This window comes from Plecotus auritus (genome assembly GCF_963455305.1).
Source record: "Plecotus auritus genome assembly, chromosome: 2".
Lineage (NCBI taxonomy): Eukaryota > Metazoa > Chordata > Mammalia > Chiroptera > Vespertilionidae > Plecotus > Plecotus auritus.
This window is the reverse complement of record NC_137771.1, coordinates 13817644-13836555: the sequence shown is the minus strand read 5'-3', so window position 1 is coordinate 13836555 and position 18912 is coordinate 13817644. Positions and strand designations below refer to the sequence as shown.

At 44.8% G+C, this 18912-nt stretch overlaps 1 protein-coding gene across 2 annotated transcripts in view; it reads right to left on the bottom strand.

Moving 5' to 3' along the window:
- ZBTB40 (zinc finger and BTB domain containing 40) overlaps positions 1-18912 on the bottom strand; it is a 61877-nt gene that overhangs the window by 9664 nt on the left and 33301 nt on the right. For both annotated transcript variants that reach the window (XM_080655045.1, XM_080655046.1), the window contains 10 exons: positions 15120-15312; positions 14360-14502; positions 10094-10286; positions 8248-8384; positions 7684-7885; positions 7221-7354; positions 5513-5681; positions 3841-4305; positions 2857-3063; positions 618-782 (listed from right to left, as the gene is read on the bottom strand). In XM_080655045.1, the coding sequence (XP_080511171.1) occupies positions 618-782; positions 2857-3063; positions 3841-4305; positions 5513-5681; positions 7221-7354; positions 7684-7885; positions 8248-8384; positions 10094-10286; positions 14360-14502; positions 15120-15312 (2008 nt within the window). The remainder of the gene's footprint in view (positions 1-617; positions 783-2856; positions 3064-3840; positions 4306-5512; positions 5682-7220; positions 7355-7683; positions 7886-8247; positions 8385-10093; positions 10287-14359; positions 14503-15119; positions 15313-18912) is intronic.

Here is an 18912-nt window from a genome sequence, read left to right as displayed (position 1 = left end):
AGCATCTCTGCAGCATCAAACAGTTCCCCTCAATTCCTCACTTCACATCTTACAAGTTAAAGTCTGTTTTACTGCTTTCCAGGGCGTGCTGCTCTTCTCCTGCTTGTGGTGGGCATTTTTGTTTTCTAATTCTCCCTAGAGACTTCGGACATACTCCCCAGAGCATCACTATTCGTATGAATGACAGGAGGAATGCTCCCTTGCTCCCCACTTTAGACTCGATAATAAAAACACTTTCATAGGTAATGTTTAATGATACCGTGTGACAGGCACGTTCTCAGTGCCTTGCATATGTTAACCCACTTAATCCTTCCAACAACCCTGTGAGTAGGTGCTAGTCTCAGTCCTATTCTACAGAGGACGGAAGTCAAGGCTTAGAGAGTGAGGGTGGCACAAGCAGGAAATGGCTGAAGTAGGTAACGACCCAGCTTTCATTCCCGGCTCTGGTAGAGTGGGGCCCAGCTCTGGCAGAGTGATAATGTGTTATGACTGTCACATGTCTGAGGCCTTGATTGGGGCCCAGCTCTGGTAGAGGGACAATTCTGTTATGATTGTCAAATGTTTTCTCAAGGCCAGGTCTGTGCTGAATGTCCATCAGCCACAGTCTCAGTACATACTGTGAAAGGTGTGCAGGTGGATGGAGAGGCCATTGGCCTGCCGGAAGCCCTTGCCACAGTCCCTGCAGACATAGGGCTTGTCCCCAGTGTGGGTCCTCACGTGGCGGGACAGCTCGATGGACTGGGCAAACACAGCATCACAGTACTGGCACGCGTACATTTTTCCTGGAAATACACATGTTTATTAGAGCCAGCACTAAACATGAGGCAATTTGCAATACGATGGGTGAGAGCCTGAGCCATCTCATCAGAGGATGCCTCATAAACACAGCTGATGTCAGTGTGGTCTCCCCCCTGAGGAACAAGGACAGAGCTCTCATCACACGGATTACCCATCTTTTAACCAGGCCACCACAAGTATGGCAGAGCTCATTCCACACGCAGGAAACAGATATATCCGGGTGTCCAGAAACCCCCAAGTCTGGATCCCCTGAACATATTCAGTATGGAACTGCAGCAGCACATAAAGGTGAGACTCAAAGCTTCTCCCAATGACTTGCTATAGTTATTATAAGTCACCTGGCTTCTCTGTTTTCTCACTCGGACAAATGTTAGCCTCGTAAAGACCCATTTTGGACTTTTAACCTCCAAAGCGGTAAGATGATACGTTCTTGTTGTTTTAAGCCATTGTTTGTAATACACGGTTTGCATAAAACCAAAGCCCTTACCTTGGCGTATAAGGCCCTGCAAGGTCTGGCCTTTGGTGACCTCTCTGACCGCATCTCTCAGCACTCACTCGTTTATTCTGCTTCAGCCCCTTCTGGTTCCTTTGGTCTCTCAAACAGCTCAGCTCATTCCTATGTGGGATGCTTTTCTCCTAGAGCTTCTGCTGGTTCCACCTCTCACTTCATTTAGGTTTCTACTCAGTTCTCAGCTCTCAGAGGCCTTTTCTGATTAAATAAACAGGCCTCTCCTCACCCCTGTCCTCTTGCTGGTTACCCTGCCTTATTTCTCTTCACACAATGACCACTACCTAAATTTATATTACTCACTTATTTGTTTATGGTCTGCTTTACCGAGAGCAGAGTATACAGTTACATTGTCCTCAGTGCCTGCAACAGGGCTCAAGAAATTCATTTACTCAGTAAGTGTTTCCTGAGCGCCTTCCATCGCTAAGTACTATTCCGAGTTCTAGAGGTACAGCAATGAAACAAAAGACTAACAGCTCTGCCCTCATAAAGCTTTCATTCTAACAGGGGAGACTAACTCTAAGCAATGACTAAGGTAGATAATAAATCATATGACAAGCACTATGGAGAAAAATAAGGCGGGAACTGGGCTGGGTCCCTGAGATTTCACACAGGTGGTCAGGAGAAGTGAGGTGAAGAGCCTTCTTGGGGTTTTAAGCAGAGAGCAACAGGATATGGTTTAGTTTCAAAAGGACCACCCTGCCTGTGTACTGAGAACACTGTCCAGGGGGAGGGGGAGAGGAGACCGGTTAGGAGCCTACGGCAATTCAGGCAAGATGCAGGCAGCATTAGCACTTCCATATAAATGCTCCAAACTATGCAGAATCCTTGGAGAAGGCTCCTTCCCTCCGACCAGACAAGAACCCCCTACGTCTTCCTCCCGTATCTCCAGGTGTTGTTGGGTATCACACCACCGGTGACTGCACTATCACTGTCTCTACACTACACACTCTAAGCCACCAGCTCTGTGAGCACAGGATCCAGCTTAGTCACTCAGCATCTGCCACTGCCCAATCCACAGTAGGTGCGCAATCACGGTCTGTCCCATGCTCCAAGTCCATCTTAAAGTCCAGGGAATTCCTGGCTTTATGAAAATTCTATGACTATAAAGTCATAGCACTATGTTGGCCTCCCCTCAGAATCACTCACCAGAGCATTTACATGCCTGCGCACATATGTGTTCCTAGTCCTCTGTGTGCCTAGAGATTTTACATTCTGTTCTGTTTTTAATCTTCTTGAGATATAGATCCTAATTCCAAGTGGGTTTTCAGGCAGCTCACACAATTAAAGTATCAGGAGAAATGAAGAAATTCTTGCCCAGACTGTGTGGCTCAGTGGTTGAGCGGTGACCTATGAACCAGGAGGTCACGGTTCGATTCCCAGTTAGGGCACGTGCCTGGGTTGCAGCTCAATCCCCATGTGGGGCGTGCAGGAGGCAGCTGATCAATGATTCCCTCTCATCATTGATGTTTCTATCCCTCTCTCCTCTCCCTTCTTCTCTCTGAAATCAATAAAAACATTAAAAACAAAAAAAATTCCCCATGCCTTACCTTCTGAGTGCTTTTTCTTGGTGTGGTAGGCCAGGGCCGAGGCCTGGGTGAAGGTCATGAGGCAGTGCTTGCACATGAACGGGCGGTCCCCAGTGTGGAGGCGGAGGTGGTTCTTCAGGGTAGAATTGGCTGCAAACTTTGCCCCACACTCTTCGCAGGAGAAAGGCTTCTCGTCAAAGTGCTCGGTCAGCTTGTGGTACTGCATGCCTGGGGAGGCCAGCCAGGGACCAGAGAGATACCAGTCATCAGTGCCATGATGCTACCTTGTATCCAGTGTCAGGTACACCCCAACATGCCTCGGGCCAGGACTCATGAGGAAGCCCAGCATGAACCACAGACACAGGTCATATGTGCTTTGACCTCACACGGCCATGCTGCCCATCTGCCCAGCACTCCAAAAGTCACCTCAGTCCCATTCATGGTTCAATCAGGCATGAAGGGTCTTAGGTTTTTCTTTCCTATCCTCTCTCTCCTTTTCTTAAAACAGGATCCAGTCACCCAGAAAGAGTGAAACAAAACTCATTGTTATGTTTCATTAGGTTTACCCAACATCTGGGGCAAGGGAAAACAATTCTGACTATGTATCCATGGTTTCTCTTGTTTATTATCAAGATTCAAGTGATGCATAGAAGCCTAAGAGTCAGGTGTTAAAATAGTTGGTTATCATATGAATAATAGCCACAATTTACTGAGCACTAACTTAATGTAGGTACTGTACTAGGTGTTTAGCTATATTATCTTAAATCTTCATAATAATCCAAAAATATAGGTGGAATCAGGGTGCCTACTGATGGGGAAATTCAAGTTCAGAGAACAGATTCCAAAGCTCATGCTCTTCTCAAAATACCGCCCTGCTTCTGTAGGAACCAGCTCTGTTTTCTAGCCCATCCCTGGCCTTGATTGCATACAGCCAGGAGCCAGGCCTAGAGTCCAAACCACAGCATCCAGAATGATCATGCCGTTACTTCGCCCTCCTGAACGTACCTGAGGCATGAGCAAATTCTCTTCCACAGAGGTCACAGGTCACTGGAAGCCTCTTCTTCTTCTTCTTGGGGACGTCAGCCTCTCCCCCTGCACCATGGGCCTCTAGCTGATGCTTCTCCAGCTCTTTCTTAGAATCCTTGGTCTCATTACACTCCTTACACTGCACCTGCTTGCTCTTGGCCACCCGGCAGCGCTTCATGTGCACCTTCAGGCGGCAGTAGAAATGGAAGCTCTTGTCACAGGCCTTACACACAAAGCTCTTCTTGGCAGAGTCAGGGGAGGCAGAAGTATCTTTCTTTTGTTCTGGCAAGGAGCGAGCCTCCCCTTGGCCATTCTGCTTCCGGGACTGGCAGTCTTCTTCAACGGGCTCAGCTGCCTTTGCATCAGCTTTGTTGTTGGCTTCCAGGTGAAATTTATTACTCACCTTCCACCTGTCCTTCTCCCCATTTTCCTGAGTAAGGAAACCTGCACAGGAGAGAAATCTCGTGGCTCTAAGTTTCTCCGTTGCTCCTGAACTTTCCTTCTTAGAGGAGAATGCAGATTACTTGAGACTCTCAGAAAACTCTGAAGCAGTATCATCTTTACTTGATTAGCACAAACAGTATCATTTTGCATCTATGTCTATGACTTTTCTAAGTACCGAGAGCATATAAAATCCTATCTAATAAAGAGGGAATATGCTAATTGACCATCACTCCATCACAAACATGGCTGCACCCAAAGCTGAGGCCAAGTTCCCTTAAGGAGCCTTAACAAGCAATCAACAGGCACCTGAAGCTACGCCCTCTCCCGCCCCCGTGGGGCTTGACAGGGGACCTCAGACCCCACCCCCCATCTAGCAGGACTTGACAGGGGACCTCAGGCCGTACCCCCCACCCTGGTGTCAGGCTGAGGGACCTCAGGCTGCTCCTCCTGCCTTGGCACCAGGCCGGGGGACCTCAGGCCACGCCCCCCACCCGGCGGGACTTGACGGGGGACCTCAAGGTGCACTTCCCATCCTGGTGCTGGGCTAGGGGACCTCAGGCTGCTCCCCCGGCCCCAGCGCCAGGCCGGGGGACCTGAGGCTGCGCCCCCCTGCCTGGCGGGGCTTGACAGGGGATCTCAGGCCGCGCCCCCCGCCCCAGCACCGGGCCAGGGGACCTGAGGCTACTCCCCCTGCCCAGCGGGTCTTGACAAGGGTGGGACTGGCTGGGTCTGGATCTAGCCCAATGAGGGGGGTGGCTGGGTCTGGGTCTCACGCGACTTTGAGGCGCATGTGGGTGGGCGGTGACTTGACTCTGGGTCCCCCCCTTTTTTTTTTTTTTAAAAAAAATATATATTGACATTTTACAGAGAGGAAGGGAGAGGGATAGAGAGCTAGAAACATCGATGAGAGAGAAACATCGATCAGCCGCCTCCTGCACACCTCCCACTGGGGATGTGCCCGCAACCAAGGTACATGCCCTTGACCGGAATCGAACCTGGGACCCTTCAGTCCGCAGGCTGACGCTCTATCCACTGAGCCAAACCGGTTTCGGCTGGGTCCCCCTTTTAATGTGCATGAATTTCGTGCACCTGGCCACTAGTAAGTAAATAAAGCAGCTATGGTGAACTCTCATATGAACTGCTGCCTCTTTTCTCCAATATGGAAACCCCTGGGGGCCTGACAGGACCCCACCCACCCGTTCCTCACCAGTGTGTGCTAACTCCTGCATGACAGGCTGCAGGCCTGGGGAGCAGCGGCGGGCGCTGCACAGGAGCTGACACATCTCAGTGGCCGACACTGATTTCTCCGCGGCTCTGCTCAGCACTGCTCGCAGGGAAGCTTCAGGGCTGGCTGTCTCAGAGGAGATGCTCAGAATCTAAATGAATACCACGAGATGAAGGTTTGTGGTTAATATCAACAGATTTTCTTTTGCAACTTAAAAAAAAAAATGAAAGCTAATTTCAGGAAGGCATTGCTCCATCTATAACAAGCTTACAATGCCTGTGATAAATGTAGTGGAGAGCCCTGTTTTCCAAAAAACATGGACATTAACAAGTGAAAAAAGGAGGCACCTGGAAGACAAATGTGCAGATACAAAAAGGTGCATGCCAGGAAGCAGGAAGCGTTTGCTATGAGAAATACCCTCTCACCAACCAGAACTTTTCAAGATCTTAATATTAAAAGCTTGGAAAACTGTAGGATTTGGTTGTTGGTGTTTCTGCCTTGAAGATCAAAATAATTTTTCATAATAGATAATTGTTTCAATATCTGGAAGTAATTCTGCATGATCAGTGGCTTTACATTTTTAGATACTTAGATGCACCTTTAAACATCATTTTCTTTCATAAAGAAACTCAGCTTTTTAAAGAAAGGGGCTTTCAAGAGGCCAAGAACATTCTTTCAAAGCCATCATCTTTCAGAATGTGAGAGCTATCAGCAGAAACAGTCGTACACTGAGGAAATAAAGCAAAACCATCCACAGATGGCCAAATGGAATTTTCATTTTGGAAGATATTTTATTTCTGCTCTTTTTAAGTCTCTCTAAATAAGCCTGCTGTCCCTGGAGGCAGGCATGAGACTCATTAGTGAGGCTCAACTGATCAGCTGCAGAAGCCCCATCTCTGAAGTGTGTGGCGCTGGGAGAGTCTAACAGACGGATCTTCCCTCTGAAGCCCACAGAAACGTGTGCCACCTTCCTCCGCTTGAGAGTCAGACTAAGGTGGAGCGGGCACCTATGTGGACAGTGAGAAACCAGCCCTCTGCACACCTCTCATGCCCATGTGGATCAAAAGGCACTATTGTGAACTTGTGTTTAATTTTGCTCTTTTATAAGTCTTCCCCACTCCAGATACACCTGATCTTGGGCTGGACATCCACAAATTCTCCCCCAGTCCCACCCGGTTTTTCTGGGATGCTGGCCACACCGTGAGAAGCCTTACAGAAAATGAGTTGGCACTATTTGCTACCCCATATGGGCAAAAGCTTTGTTCTATCTATGTGTATCTTGGCTCTTTCTAGAAGCCAGAATGGAGCACATAAGACCATTTAAGTTTCCTTCCTCTGAAAGAAGTTGCTTCTTAAAACTAACATGTTAGAGAGCAGTATGGCTCCCTTGGAGTTTGCCGAGGTTTAGACAAATGGAATAAATCTAGTGGGTTTGTCACATGAGCCCGGGTTTGCACTCCGCTTCATCTCTGAGCAGCTGGAGCAACCTAGACAAGTTACTGAACACCTGGAGCCTCAGTTCCCTTATCTGTTGACTGGGGATGACATCTTCTCCCACGTAGAGCAGAAGAGGTGTGACTGGCAGAGGCTTGGCCCACAGCAGGCACTCTGCAGAAGTGGTTCCTCCCTAGGAGTGAGGCAGTCCCAGGCACTGACTCTGCAAACAGTGTGTTTTTAATTCCCACCTCACCTCTTTCACAGCCTCCGCCAGGTGCTCTTCCTCTGAGGTCAAGCCCTTCAGTTCAAGCGTGTGCTGGATGGCCTCCAGGATCAACGTGCGGTGCCTCAGGATGGTCCCTAAGGCAGCACTTTCTGGGGTGGTCACTGGAAGAAAGGGGGTTGAGAACTTACTAGTAAACTATGAGCACCATTCTGGGCTCTGGAATTCTCTTCGCCTTTTCTCAACTCAATTCTTCATAATGAGGATATACTTCACCTATCTCCTAGCAAGGAAAATGGCACTCAGAGTATAATTCCTAATAAAAGCTTAGACTACTTACTGCATCTTTTATTTTAAAAGGTTTATATCCTGAAACAAAATGACTCGTCCTTATTTCTAATGGGAGGGCTTGGAGGTTGCCATAAGAGAGCCCCTGCTATTTCCTGACAACAACCTCTAGTGGGGACGGTCACACACAGGTCAGGTCACCTACCTGCCCGGAAGAAAGCCCCGGCGCCCGGCTCCCTTCGCATTTCCTCCATAAGCGGGCTCAGCGGGCAGGCCTTTGTCTCCTGAACCAGCAGCAGCAGCTGCCAAACGGCTGTCGCGGAGAGAGTCTGCTTTTCTAGAACTGCTGACATCAAAGAACTGAAACCACCGGAACCAGAGTCACGTTTCACCAGCTTCTCCATGACCTTCAAGAGGCAGCGCAAACACACGCGTGAGAGGCTTCCTGGCCACGGGGTCCAGGGACTGTGCCATGGGAGGAGTTTCTCAGCACCTTCACTCTCTACCTGAGAGATGCTTATACATAACGAAGTTCTTCATGCCTCCTGTTGAATGCCTTTCCTTATTACTGCAGAAGTTACAACTATCCTACTTGTCATGCCGCCTCAGGAATGGAATCACCTTCTATTTCTCCTCTACTGACCCCTTAGCTTAGCATTTCTCAACATGGCTGTGTGTGTATATTTATATAAGATATAAATACCTTTAAAAAAATTCATCTTTTTCTCTACTTTCTCATTTTACACCCCTCCCCTGTCCCCTCTCTTACCTCTCTTTCTCCAGGGGCTAAACTCCTCAGGTGCAGGATCATGTTTAATAACATCTGGTTGTCTGTGAAAATCTCAGAGAGGTTTTCGTGATAGCGTCTCAATAGCTCAGTCCCGTAATCTTCAGGGCTCGCTTGGACTGTAAGGATATTAGCAAAACAATAATGTTCGGTAGAACACAGCTCCTTAGGGGCTTCTCCTATGGAGGACCAGGGCGTTACAATGAGAGAGGAGGAGAGAAGTCAGCGCAAGGGCACTGTCTCCTCTGGAGAGGAGCTCAGCTCCTGGCTTAGGCCTCGTGCACGTGCTCACGTTCAGATGTCCTTCAGTCTACACTCGATCACTCGGTGTGCAGGGTCACAGACCATTAAGCCTTTGAAAGTTAGTGCCCTGTGGCAGAAGCTAGCGATTGCTCAATGGGCTGGGGGAGGGGGTGCTGAGAGAAGGGAGTAATTAGAAGGCTTCACGTGTAACAGATTCAGATGAACAGATGCAAGGTGTGTTGTTTATCAAGGCTGAGGTAGAGGATCCATGTGGTGGTCAAACACAGGCAGGCATGAGTCAAGACTGTGGTAGTCAAGCTGACCCTCTGTTCTGTTTACATGCCCCCTGAGCTAATCTGCTAGATGCTTTCTTTTAAGAGGTCATATTTATTTGAAAGTAAAGAAAAATCAAGACCATCAGGCATTTCCATTAGCTTTGCTGATATTTAAAAATTTATTCTCCTTTTTGGTCCAATAATTCCGCTCCTGGGGATCAAGGTATTGTTACTGTATAACTTGTGGTGGTGATGACAATGAAGATAATAACGACTATTTATGAGTGCCTATTATATGCAGGCACTGTGCTAAATGTTTTACATATATAATCTCGTGGTAGCCACAAAAATGAATGTGACAGGTACCTTTCTTATCTTTTTTCACAGAGAGAATGAGGTTCAGAAAGCTTAAGTCACTTGCTCAGGGTCACACAGCTACAAAATGAGTAGTCTTGACAGTCTTAACCATTATGCAACATGTGTACCCAAACAAGGGCATGAATAATACATCATACACATCCTTATGAATGAAAACTACCTAGCCTTAAAAAACAGGATTATAGGAAGGTTTTTGTAATGGGGGAGAATGTTTATATTATACTGTTAAATGAGAAAAATTATACCATTTCGTAGAGTATCTCAACACTGTACAAATAATTGACAGATAAAATATGACCATGTGTAAATATTGATATAATCAAGTGGTAGGATTTTAGGGTTTTTTTTCTTTATTTTTAAAACTGTTCAAGTCTGTGTAATTATATATTACTTTTAAAAGATAGAAAAAAGTTCTTACTTCCCAAATATGCTTTTTCTGAAAACCATGTAGTTTCAAGTGCTCTAAGACAGGGGAGAACTGGCTAAAGTGGGTGTTTTTCTAAGGATGGAATATGGACTCACTGCCCCGAACTGAATGGACAGGAGAGGGCTGCTGGAACCAAACAGCACTCAGTGGGAATGGGGAAGTCAAGATTTGAATTTTTACTGCTCACATTTGTCAACAACATAATGTGTCAAAATCGTGAGCCTTATGAGCCCATTTGATGACCCGTGACATCCTGGGAAAGCCACACTTGAAGAAACCCTGCACCACTGGAACATCATAAGGGAGCTTAACAGAAAAGAATGGTTCTCAGCTTCCAGATCTTAACTTCAGAAATATTAGGATCACTGATTGGTAACAGCTAGTTTCTGTTTTGCAATGGCATTTCTTAACATTATCTTGCTCCCCAGCATGGCACTAAAGCGTGTTTAAGCTATAATTTTCTGTAGGAGCGGTTCCAGTCCAGAGAGCCAGCAATTAACAATACCTGTGGTGCTCGGCAAAGTGGCTAGTTTCTGCAAATTCTCCAGCAGGAGGCCCAAATCCGGGAATGCCATCTTCACAGCCTGAAGGACTTTTACCAAACTCTCCGCAGTCAGGGTCCTTTCCTCAGATATTCTGTGCAACAACTTTTCTATTGTCTCCTTGGGTGTTCCGCTCTCACAGCAATTCAGAATCACCTGTGGTGGCAAGCAATCAACCAGACACCAGTTACTGGCAATTCTAGATGTATTTGTCGCACCACTGGAGAAGCCAGCAAGCTGGTATTACCAGATGCCCTGTCACCAGGTCCTCCCTCTGCTGGTCTTTGGTGTTATTTTTGTCAAAGTCTTTTCCTTATTCTGCTTCAATAAAAATCCAAAACATTCTCCAAACAAACAGCTCTATGAAAATCAATCTTTCTCAGAGGCAGGTGTGTGTATTTCTTTGCCTCCAACAGTTTGCATTTTGTGAAAATATTCTTATACTGGGCCTACATGGCAGAGCAAGCAGCTTACATCTAACCTGATTCTTTAGATTCAGTTTGTTCCGACACTAAGGCTGAGAAACAGATTGGCAATTAATTAATAGTTATAGCATTTTTCAATTTCTGTTCAGTAAAGTACATGACAGTGGTACAGGTTGCAATTTCAACACAATTCTATTATTTTACTTCCTTTTACTTTATTTGTATAGCATTTTGAATACCCAGATAATTTATATATTAGTCTGTACCCTCCAAAATAAGACTTAAAGTACGTTTTTGGATTAGTTTTCTGTGGATTCTTTGCTGTCTATCCTTCTCATTCCCAATGGCCACATATACCAGCTCCAGTCATCACCCACATCATCATCTGTTCTTCCTGGTGTGTTAAAGGGTGTTCTGAGTCAAGCGTGCACAGGGCCCAAGCAAAAGGATGAAAAATCAAACAGGTGACATCCATCTTACAGATATTTTCCTATTACAATAGAACTGTTTCTTAATGGATTTACAACTCACTATGCATAACTTGGCTCTTATGGAACTGATAATGCAGGGGATTATTTCAGTACGTAATCTACAGGTTCACAGTAACTGAATTTTGAGGTTTCCTTTGGGAAAGTACCAGCTCTCAGGAGAAACCGTCCAGCAGATCATTCACAGCAGCATGCCGGAGGATGCTACTATCAAATTAACTTCCAGTTTAAAATAATTACTTTTGCTATAAAAACAAATTGGTTTGCCTTAGCTGGTTTGGCTCAGTGGATAGAGCATCGGCCTGCAGACTGAAGGGTCCTGGGTTCGATTCTGGTCAAGGGCACATGCCTGGGTTGCAGGCTTGATCCCCAGTGGGCAGCATGCAGGAGGCAGCTGATCAGTGATTCTCTCTCATCATTGATGTTTCTATCTCTCTCTCCCTCTCTGAAATCAATAAAAATATACTTTAAAAAATTGGTTTTATATATGTGAAAGGAAAATTTATATTATATATATATATATATACATATATATATATATATATATTAAAGGAATGGATATATTATAAATAAGTTGTCATATTCCTTGTCAGTACACCACATAGTCATCCTCTTTAAGGTCTAATGTATCTTAGATTTCTACTTAAATGAATCATAATTTAAAATTTAAGAGCTTGTACCTAAAACCCATATTGATTTCAGTGCTATCTTTTCATTCCGAAGCAATAACCTGATACACAATGAGGAAGCCAGTTACTTTAAGAGTAGGAATGGGTTTTCAAGCCAGATAGGCCTAGTTTGAACGCCAGTTCTAAAATTTATTGCCCATGTGAGCTTGGGTGAGGTATTTCATTCTTTGAACCTTATTTTCCTCATCTGCAAAAAAAGATAAGTGTACCACCTCTTGCACTATTCTTAAGAGACGTCTAGAATGAAGTTGCTGTTTGGAGAGCTAACCCCTAGGACATATGTGATAGTGAATAAATGACAGTAGTTACTGATATTATTAGCAGCAGTATGCACAGTGGTTAAGAGAATGTGCTTTGTTGAGAAGTCTGGGTTCCAGCACTGGCTACAAGCAGCAATGACTTTGGGTAAGCTGCTTAACCTTCTTAAGTGCCTGTTTCTTCATCTTTAAAATTAGGGTAATATCCATAGCTTCATAAAGTTGCTGTGAGGGTAGAGTTTATAAACTTAAAAGGTCCCCAGCATATTGCTTGGCACACAGCAAGCAATAAGTAAATAGCAGCTATATAATTCCTGTTTTTGTATGTTTCCAATCCTGAAGACATTCTTATTCACCATTTCTTGCAGAACCCAAGATATGTACAGATAAGGGCCATGGTGCCTGTGATTAGCATCATTCCATAGCAGAAAAAAGCTCTAAAAGGCCTGAGTGCATGTTCCACGTGATGTCAAAACACTGCGGCTATTTGATCAACATTCACCTCTACACACCTACTTTATTATTTTGCTTCAATCTTTGTGAAAAGGAGTAGCTTAATGAGGCTCTGGTGGAACCCAACCCTAAGAAATGTTTTTTTGTAATTTATTACTAATTTAAGTTCTTCTGCTTCAGCCCTTTCTGTCAAGTTAACTGAAAATGACAGAAGAAAATGACAGCATGGTCTGCCTTGCAGCACACAATGAGGCTGAGTTTGGGCTCTCCCTATTAATGTTGTTTTACCAAGATAATGAAACAGTTCAGAGGACGCATCCAATCCAGCTATTAAGGAAAAGGTTTGAATGAGTAATCGAATGGAATCACTAAGGGTATCAGGTGCCTCCAGCACATAAGCAACTTACTTTGAGTGCCAGAAATTACACTTAACCTGAGTCTAAGGATAAAACGGGTTTAATTTTAATATTATTTTGTGTATTATCTTTTTCTAAGAAGTTCAAAGGAGTTAAAATTTTAAAAACATAATTTGCAAAACACAATTTTGAGATTAAAGATTATTCCCATTTTATATGAAATAATAGCAATACAAGATTACTGAAAAAAAGAAAATGTAGAATCCAGTCTCACTATTCATCCAGTGCTTAGCCATCACACCAGTGATTCGTAAACACTTTCTCCCCTGAACATTTAAGCCACTTCCCACAAAGAATTGATGCCACAAAAGTTCTCTGTTCCTATTGCTTCCTTCCAGATATAAAAATACTTTTAGCACCAAGTTGAAATCAATAACACCGACAGATACAGTTATCTAGTTGACTTGAGAAGTCATGCCAGCAGTTTTATGAGGATTTCAGTAGCCGGCTGGTGGGAGAGTAAATCGGTATAACCTTCCTGAAGGGCAATTGACAACATATACCAAGCACTTGAAACATTTTATACTATTTCAAAATCCCACTTCTTAAAATTATTCTAAGGAAAGGATTTCAGAAGTATGCAAAGATTATGTGCCAGGGGGTTCTCTGAAACATCATTTACAATAGCAAAATACTGGGAGCAAATGCCCAACAATAAAGAATTAATGGATTATGGTATGTCCATTAGACAGAGTACAATACAGCTCCCAAAATCCATACTGAAGGAGATGTATTCACAATATATTAAATAAAACAGTTAAAAAACTGTCTGATAACCCCGTGCAAGGATGACTCAGATGAGAAAAGGCGAGCACATGCTCGACAGGGTTAGCAGTGCTTGCCTCTGAGTGATGGGATGGCGTGATATTGGAATTTTTTCCTCCCCTCCCCCCCCCAACCCCCGCACTGTTTTCTACAGATGAACAGTATATAATTTCTTTAAAAAGGAAAAAGTGTCATAATAATTATAAATATACTTAGACACTTCAATTCTTGGGACAACTATTTTTTTTTTTTAATATATTTTATTGATATTTTACAGAGAGGAAGGGAGAGGGATAGAGAGCTAGAAACATCGATGAGAGAGAAACATCGATCAGCTGCCTCCTGCACACCTCCCACTGGGGATGTGCCCGCAACCAAGGTACATGCCCTTGACCGGAATCGAACCCGGGACCCTTCAGTCCGCAGGCCGACGCTCTATCCACTGAGCCAAACCGGTTTTGGCTCTTGGGACAACTATTTTATAAAACTCACTGATCAGAGCAGGAATACCTATCCACTTACCTACCCATTTAACGTACAACTACAATGCGCAAGGCCCTTGGCACGCTGCTGCTAGGATGCAGAGGCATGAATCAAGAACCTGAACTTCAAGATGCTTACTATGTAGTATGTACAAAAATACTGCAAGGCAAAAATTGCTACATGCTGCAAAAGGAGTTTAAAAAAACACAGTGCCTTATAAATTCAGAAGGGAGGAGAGACACTTGACAGTTACCCTTTTCTCGGTGCCGGGCAGGAATCCCTCTGTGGCTGTTTCTAGGAACTCCATAATAGGTCTCAGCTGGGTTACACACTGGATCAGGTCCTCTTTGTGTTCTAGTAACAGAGCGGACAAGGTCTTTCCCTCTCCTGTGCTCCCTGGGGGGAAAGAGTTAGAGACGCACAAGAGAAGCCGGTCAATTTGAAGAAAATGACAGCATGGTTTGTCAAGAGAGATCTAACAGAATAGCAAAGTGATTCTCGGCCTATTCTGAGGATCCAAATGCAGAATCTCGCTTTTTGGAGAGGAAAATACTTTATTATTCTGTTTAAATTGTATGAAAGGAAAAGTATTTCATTTATCTGTCGAAACACAAAGCCACAAAGCCAGCCAGAGGTTAACTTCTGGTAGGCAAGGCCACTGCTTTGTACCGAACCCCAATGAGACAAGCTGCAGCCTTTAAAAGTACTGTCAGCGAACCAGCTCACCCTGGGCTCAACACATCGAGGAGGGTGTGTGGCTTTTTGAAGTGCAGAACACTGATGGCATTCTCCAACCTCAAGGTGTCAGACTAGTTTAGCACACGAGGGGATAGAAATGGAGTCTCCAATTTAGCTTGTACATATTTAACATGCAGCTTCTGGAGTTACATGTACAATTTATGTGAAAATCACTTAACAATAACTAGGCCACTGAAGAAATGAATCACTGGAGCAAACTTCATAGCATCTGCCCAGAATAAAACTGGGCGACCCAGTGGATGGGTTTCTCCTACCTCTTGGCTGCACGGCTTCCACATCCTCTGGCTTTCCACCTGACAGTGCTGTCTTCACTGCAGGATTAGAATCCTGGTACAGCCTCAGCAGGGACACAACTGTCTGAACATCCAGGCTCTCGTCTCTTACTTTATCCAGGATTCTCTGGAATGCCGAATGTCCTTCTGCACCCACAAGACATCCCATCATGGTCTACGGAACACAAGTATCCAGAAAGAGAGATTAGCTCGACGCAAGAACCCCACACTCCTTGAGTTTGACAAGTAAGGCCCTCAACAATTTGATCCCCACCCACTTGACCTTTCTGTGCCATTTGGCACTGCTATTGCCTCTGTATAACAATCCTCCTCTAACTTCATCAGACTGAATGAAGCATTTTGGATAAGCACTTTCTGACCACTCCTTTTCAGCCTTCCTTGTTGGTTACTGGAGTAACTACCATGAACTTATCTTGTCTCTATTTTTAAAATAATAAATAAGATTCAGACACTAATTGAATGCTTAATCTCCTCTAGTCACACGTATTCAACCCTTCATGTTTTTGTTAGCTAGCCTACAATCTCTGTAGAATGCCTTTTCCCTGACAGCTGTAGGGACCTGAGGTAGGCAGCCTCTAAAATGGTTCTCAATAACCCTGCCTCCAGGCACTCATGCCCTTGGGCTGACCCTAATTAACTAAGGAAGGTAATAGGCAAAGGTAATGGATGCCACTTCTGAGATGAGGTCACTGTGACTTCCACCTTGCCTATGTGTGTGCCGTCTTTGCTCTGATGTGAGCTGCCATGTTGTGAGCTGCCGACAGAGCGGCAAGGAGCTAAATTCTCTGGCCAACAGTCAGTGAGTGAACTTGGAAGTGGCTCTTCCAAAGCCTGCCAAAGGTCACGTGACTAAGCTTAGACAGACACTCCCCCAGCCGAGCCCTGAGATGTCGGCAGCCCTGGTTGACACTTTGAGGGCAGCCCTGTGAGGCCCCAAGCCAGGGACTCAGCGAAGCTAGACCTGGATTCCTGACCCACAGAAACCATGAGGTTATAAATGTTTGTTCTTTTAAGCTGATAAACTTTAGAGTAATTTGTTACACGGCAATGGATAACTAAGAGAGACTCACTCTTTGCTAATGCCCTGAGTAAATATGTTTCTTTCTCTTTATTTTCCCTTTCTCTCTTTAGCACATCGTAATTAAATGGCATATAGCTATCTCATTCCATAGGTGGCCAGCTTTGTGCACCCGAAGCTCTCGAAATAGCCCAAATGCACCTTTCTCAGCATCCAATTTGTCTGGCATTATCACTGGAGCCACCGGGGAAGAGAAGCTTTCATCAATGGTGGCATCTGATGTGCTTCTCATTATCCTCTCTGCTGTCTCCTCCTCTGCAGAACTACTCAGCAGTGAAATTAAAACATTTGTTAACTTCATTGCTCAGCAGTGACGCTAGGGTGACCATCTGGGAAGAGAAGGAGGGGTGGGCTGATGAAAGGGCCAGGAGGGAGCAGTGAGTTGCCTGGATGGCCCTGCTCTCCACTCTTTCTTCCAGAACCTACTGGGGACCTGTATCAGAGCCAGCATTCATAAACTGTTACTCCACCAGCCCCCTGCGCTGCCTGGGGCTCCACAGTGGAGTGAGCTCTTTTCTGAAATAGTGTATCTGCCTAAACAGAAGGGTGTCACATATTGCTACAGGCTGGGGCTCATTGATTGCTACTATGTAACAGACTCCAAGACATGAACCAAAACAGAGTTCTGTTCTTTAACCACACATTTGGAACTCCTTTGATTCTTAGAGTTAAAGGTACTGTACCTTAGTAAATTCTTATAAATTCATAGTCACATGTATAATCAAAGCATTTTTATGTGAGTAAAGTAAAGATGAGACAGTTTCCTTTCTCTCAATTATATGTGATAAAACACTTAATCTTCCCCTTACACTCAGGTCTTTTAACTGAATTTTCTTATTTTCCCAACTGTTAGCCATCAGGTTTGTTTGGGCTACACTATATTCTTGTTTGCTCATGCCTCCCCTAAATGCTGGGCAGTAATGATACAGACCACCACAGCTCAGCACCACCCCAGACTGTGCACACGTGCCATCTACTTTACTCCACACATCACTCCCAGGAGGCATTACCAAGACTAGTTAAATGAGTCAGAGAGGTGAAGTAACCCACCCAAGGTCACGTGGCAAGTGAGCAGAGGAGTGTGGAAAAACAAACACTGAGCTCATTGACCTGGCACCTTCTTTATCCAGTTCCATCTCCCAGATTTTGAGTGTGACCAAATCCATGTACACTGGATTCTACTGGACTTCTAGAATCAACATCACTGTGAACACTGTGTAGTAGTACCTAGACAACCTGCAGCATTCCACTTGGTCTCATTGATTAGTAGAGATTGGTACATAGTAGGTGCTTAATAAATGCTTACCTGAATGAAATTTCCTTGCCATAACACCACTAACCCTTCTGTCTATGGCAGCATATCTTAGACTTGATAATTAGCACAGAGGAGATTTGGGGAAAAATGTATTTTCATCTCTCATAGAACTGCAGAGTGAATCCTATTAACTCACTTCTCAAGAGGGTCAGCCTACCCTGTCAGTGAACATAGTCCACATAGCACAGACCTGCACTTTCTGACAAACCTCCAAAGCAGTGATGTGGTTGAAAACATCAGATTCTCGCAGGTAATAAAAGTTGTTTGCCTTTGAAACAAAACTGAAGGAGAAAAAAAATGCTACTACATCCTCAGCTTTGGGAGTCTTTCTAGAACTTTAGGTGAAAAGTGGCTCAAACAGCAAGGAAATCAATAGTAGAAAAGGAAATCTCTTTATTCTAGTGAAAGGCTCACTTTGCTATACACACAATTAATTAAAAGCAGAGACATGGCTAGGAATAAAGAAGACAATGAAAAGTTCTAGCGTAAAAGCTGAAAAAAAGCCTGAGTTTGCCTTTAAATAAAGATTTTACTAAGCTCAGCCAGAAAGCCTCTTAGGTCAGTTCCTGCCTTTTCTAATGGGTAGGGGACAGAACACAAAGACAGGCAGAAGACACGTCCTCATCCCAGCACCCAACGCACTTCTCCGTAATCAGTTTTGGCTTTGGTTTCACATAATTCAAACAACCCAGCCTCTTCTCATGTTGCCGCAATCATTGCTCAGGGAATGGCTTTGCCACCTTTCATCATTTATCTCAGGAAATAAAATAATCAGGACACTGGTCCATGGTGTCCTTCCTAAACTCAGGCCAGCTGCACAGCCTGATCTGATTTTCAGAAAAGGTACAGGCGGTCCACCTCAACCAGAAATCGCTCATAAGCCTTAAATCAAGCCTTACAATGACACATCTAAGGATAAATTATTTTTTAAATACATTTTTTATTAATTTCAGAGAGGCAGGGAGAGATAGAAACATCAATGATGACCATCATTGATAGGCTGCATCCTGCACGCCCCCTACTGGGGATCAAGCCCACAACCCAGGCATGTGCCCTGTCCGGGAATCGAACCGTGACTTCCTGGTTCATAGATCGACATTCAACCACTGAGCCACGCCAGCCAGTCCAAGCATAGATTATTTTTAACATTAAACTATTTCAAATTATGTTATGACTAGAGGCCCAGTGCACAAAATTCGTGCATGGGGGAGCAGGGTCCTCTCAGCCTGGCCTGCACCCTCTCCAATCCAGGACCCCTTGGGGGATGTCTGACTGCCTCTCGCAATCCGGGACCGCTGGCTCCTAACTGCTTGCCTGCCTGCCTGCCTGCCTGGTTGCCCCTAACCACCTCTGCCTGCCTG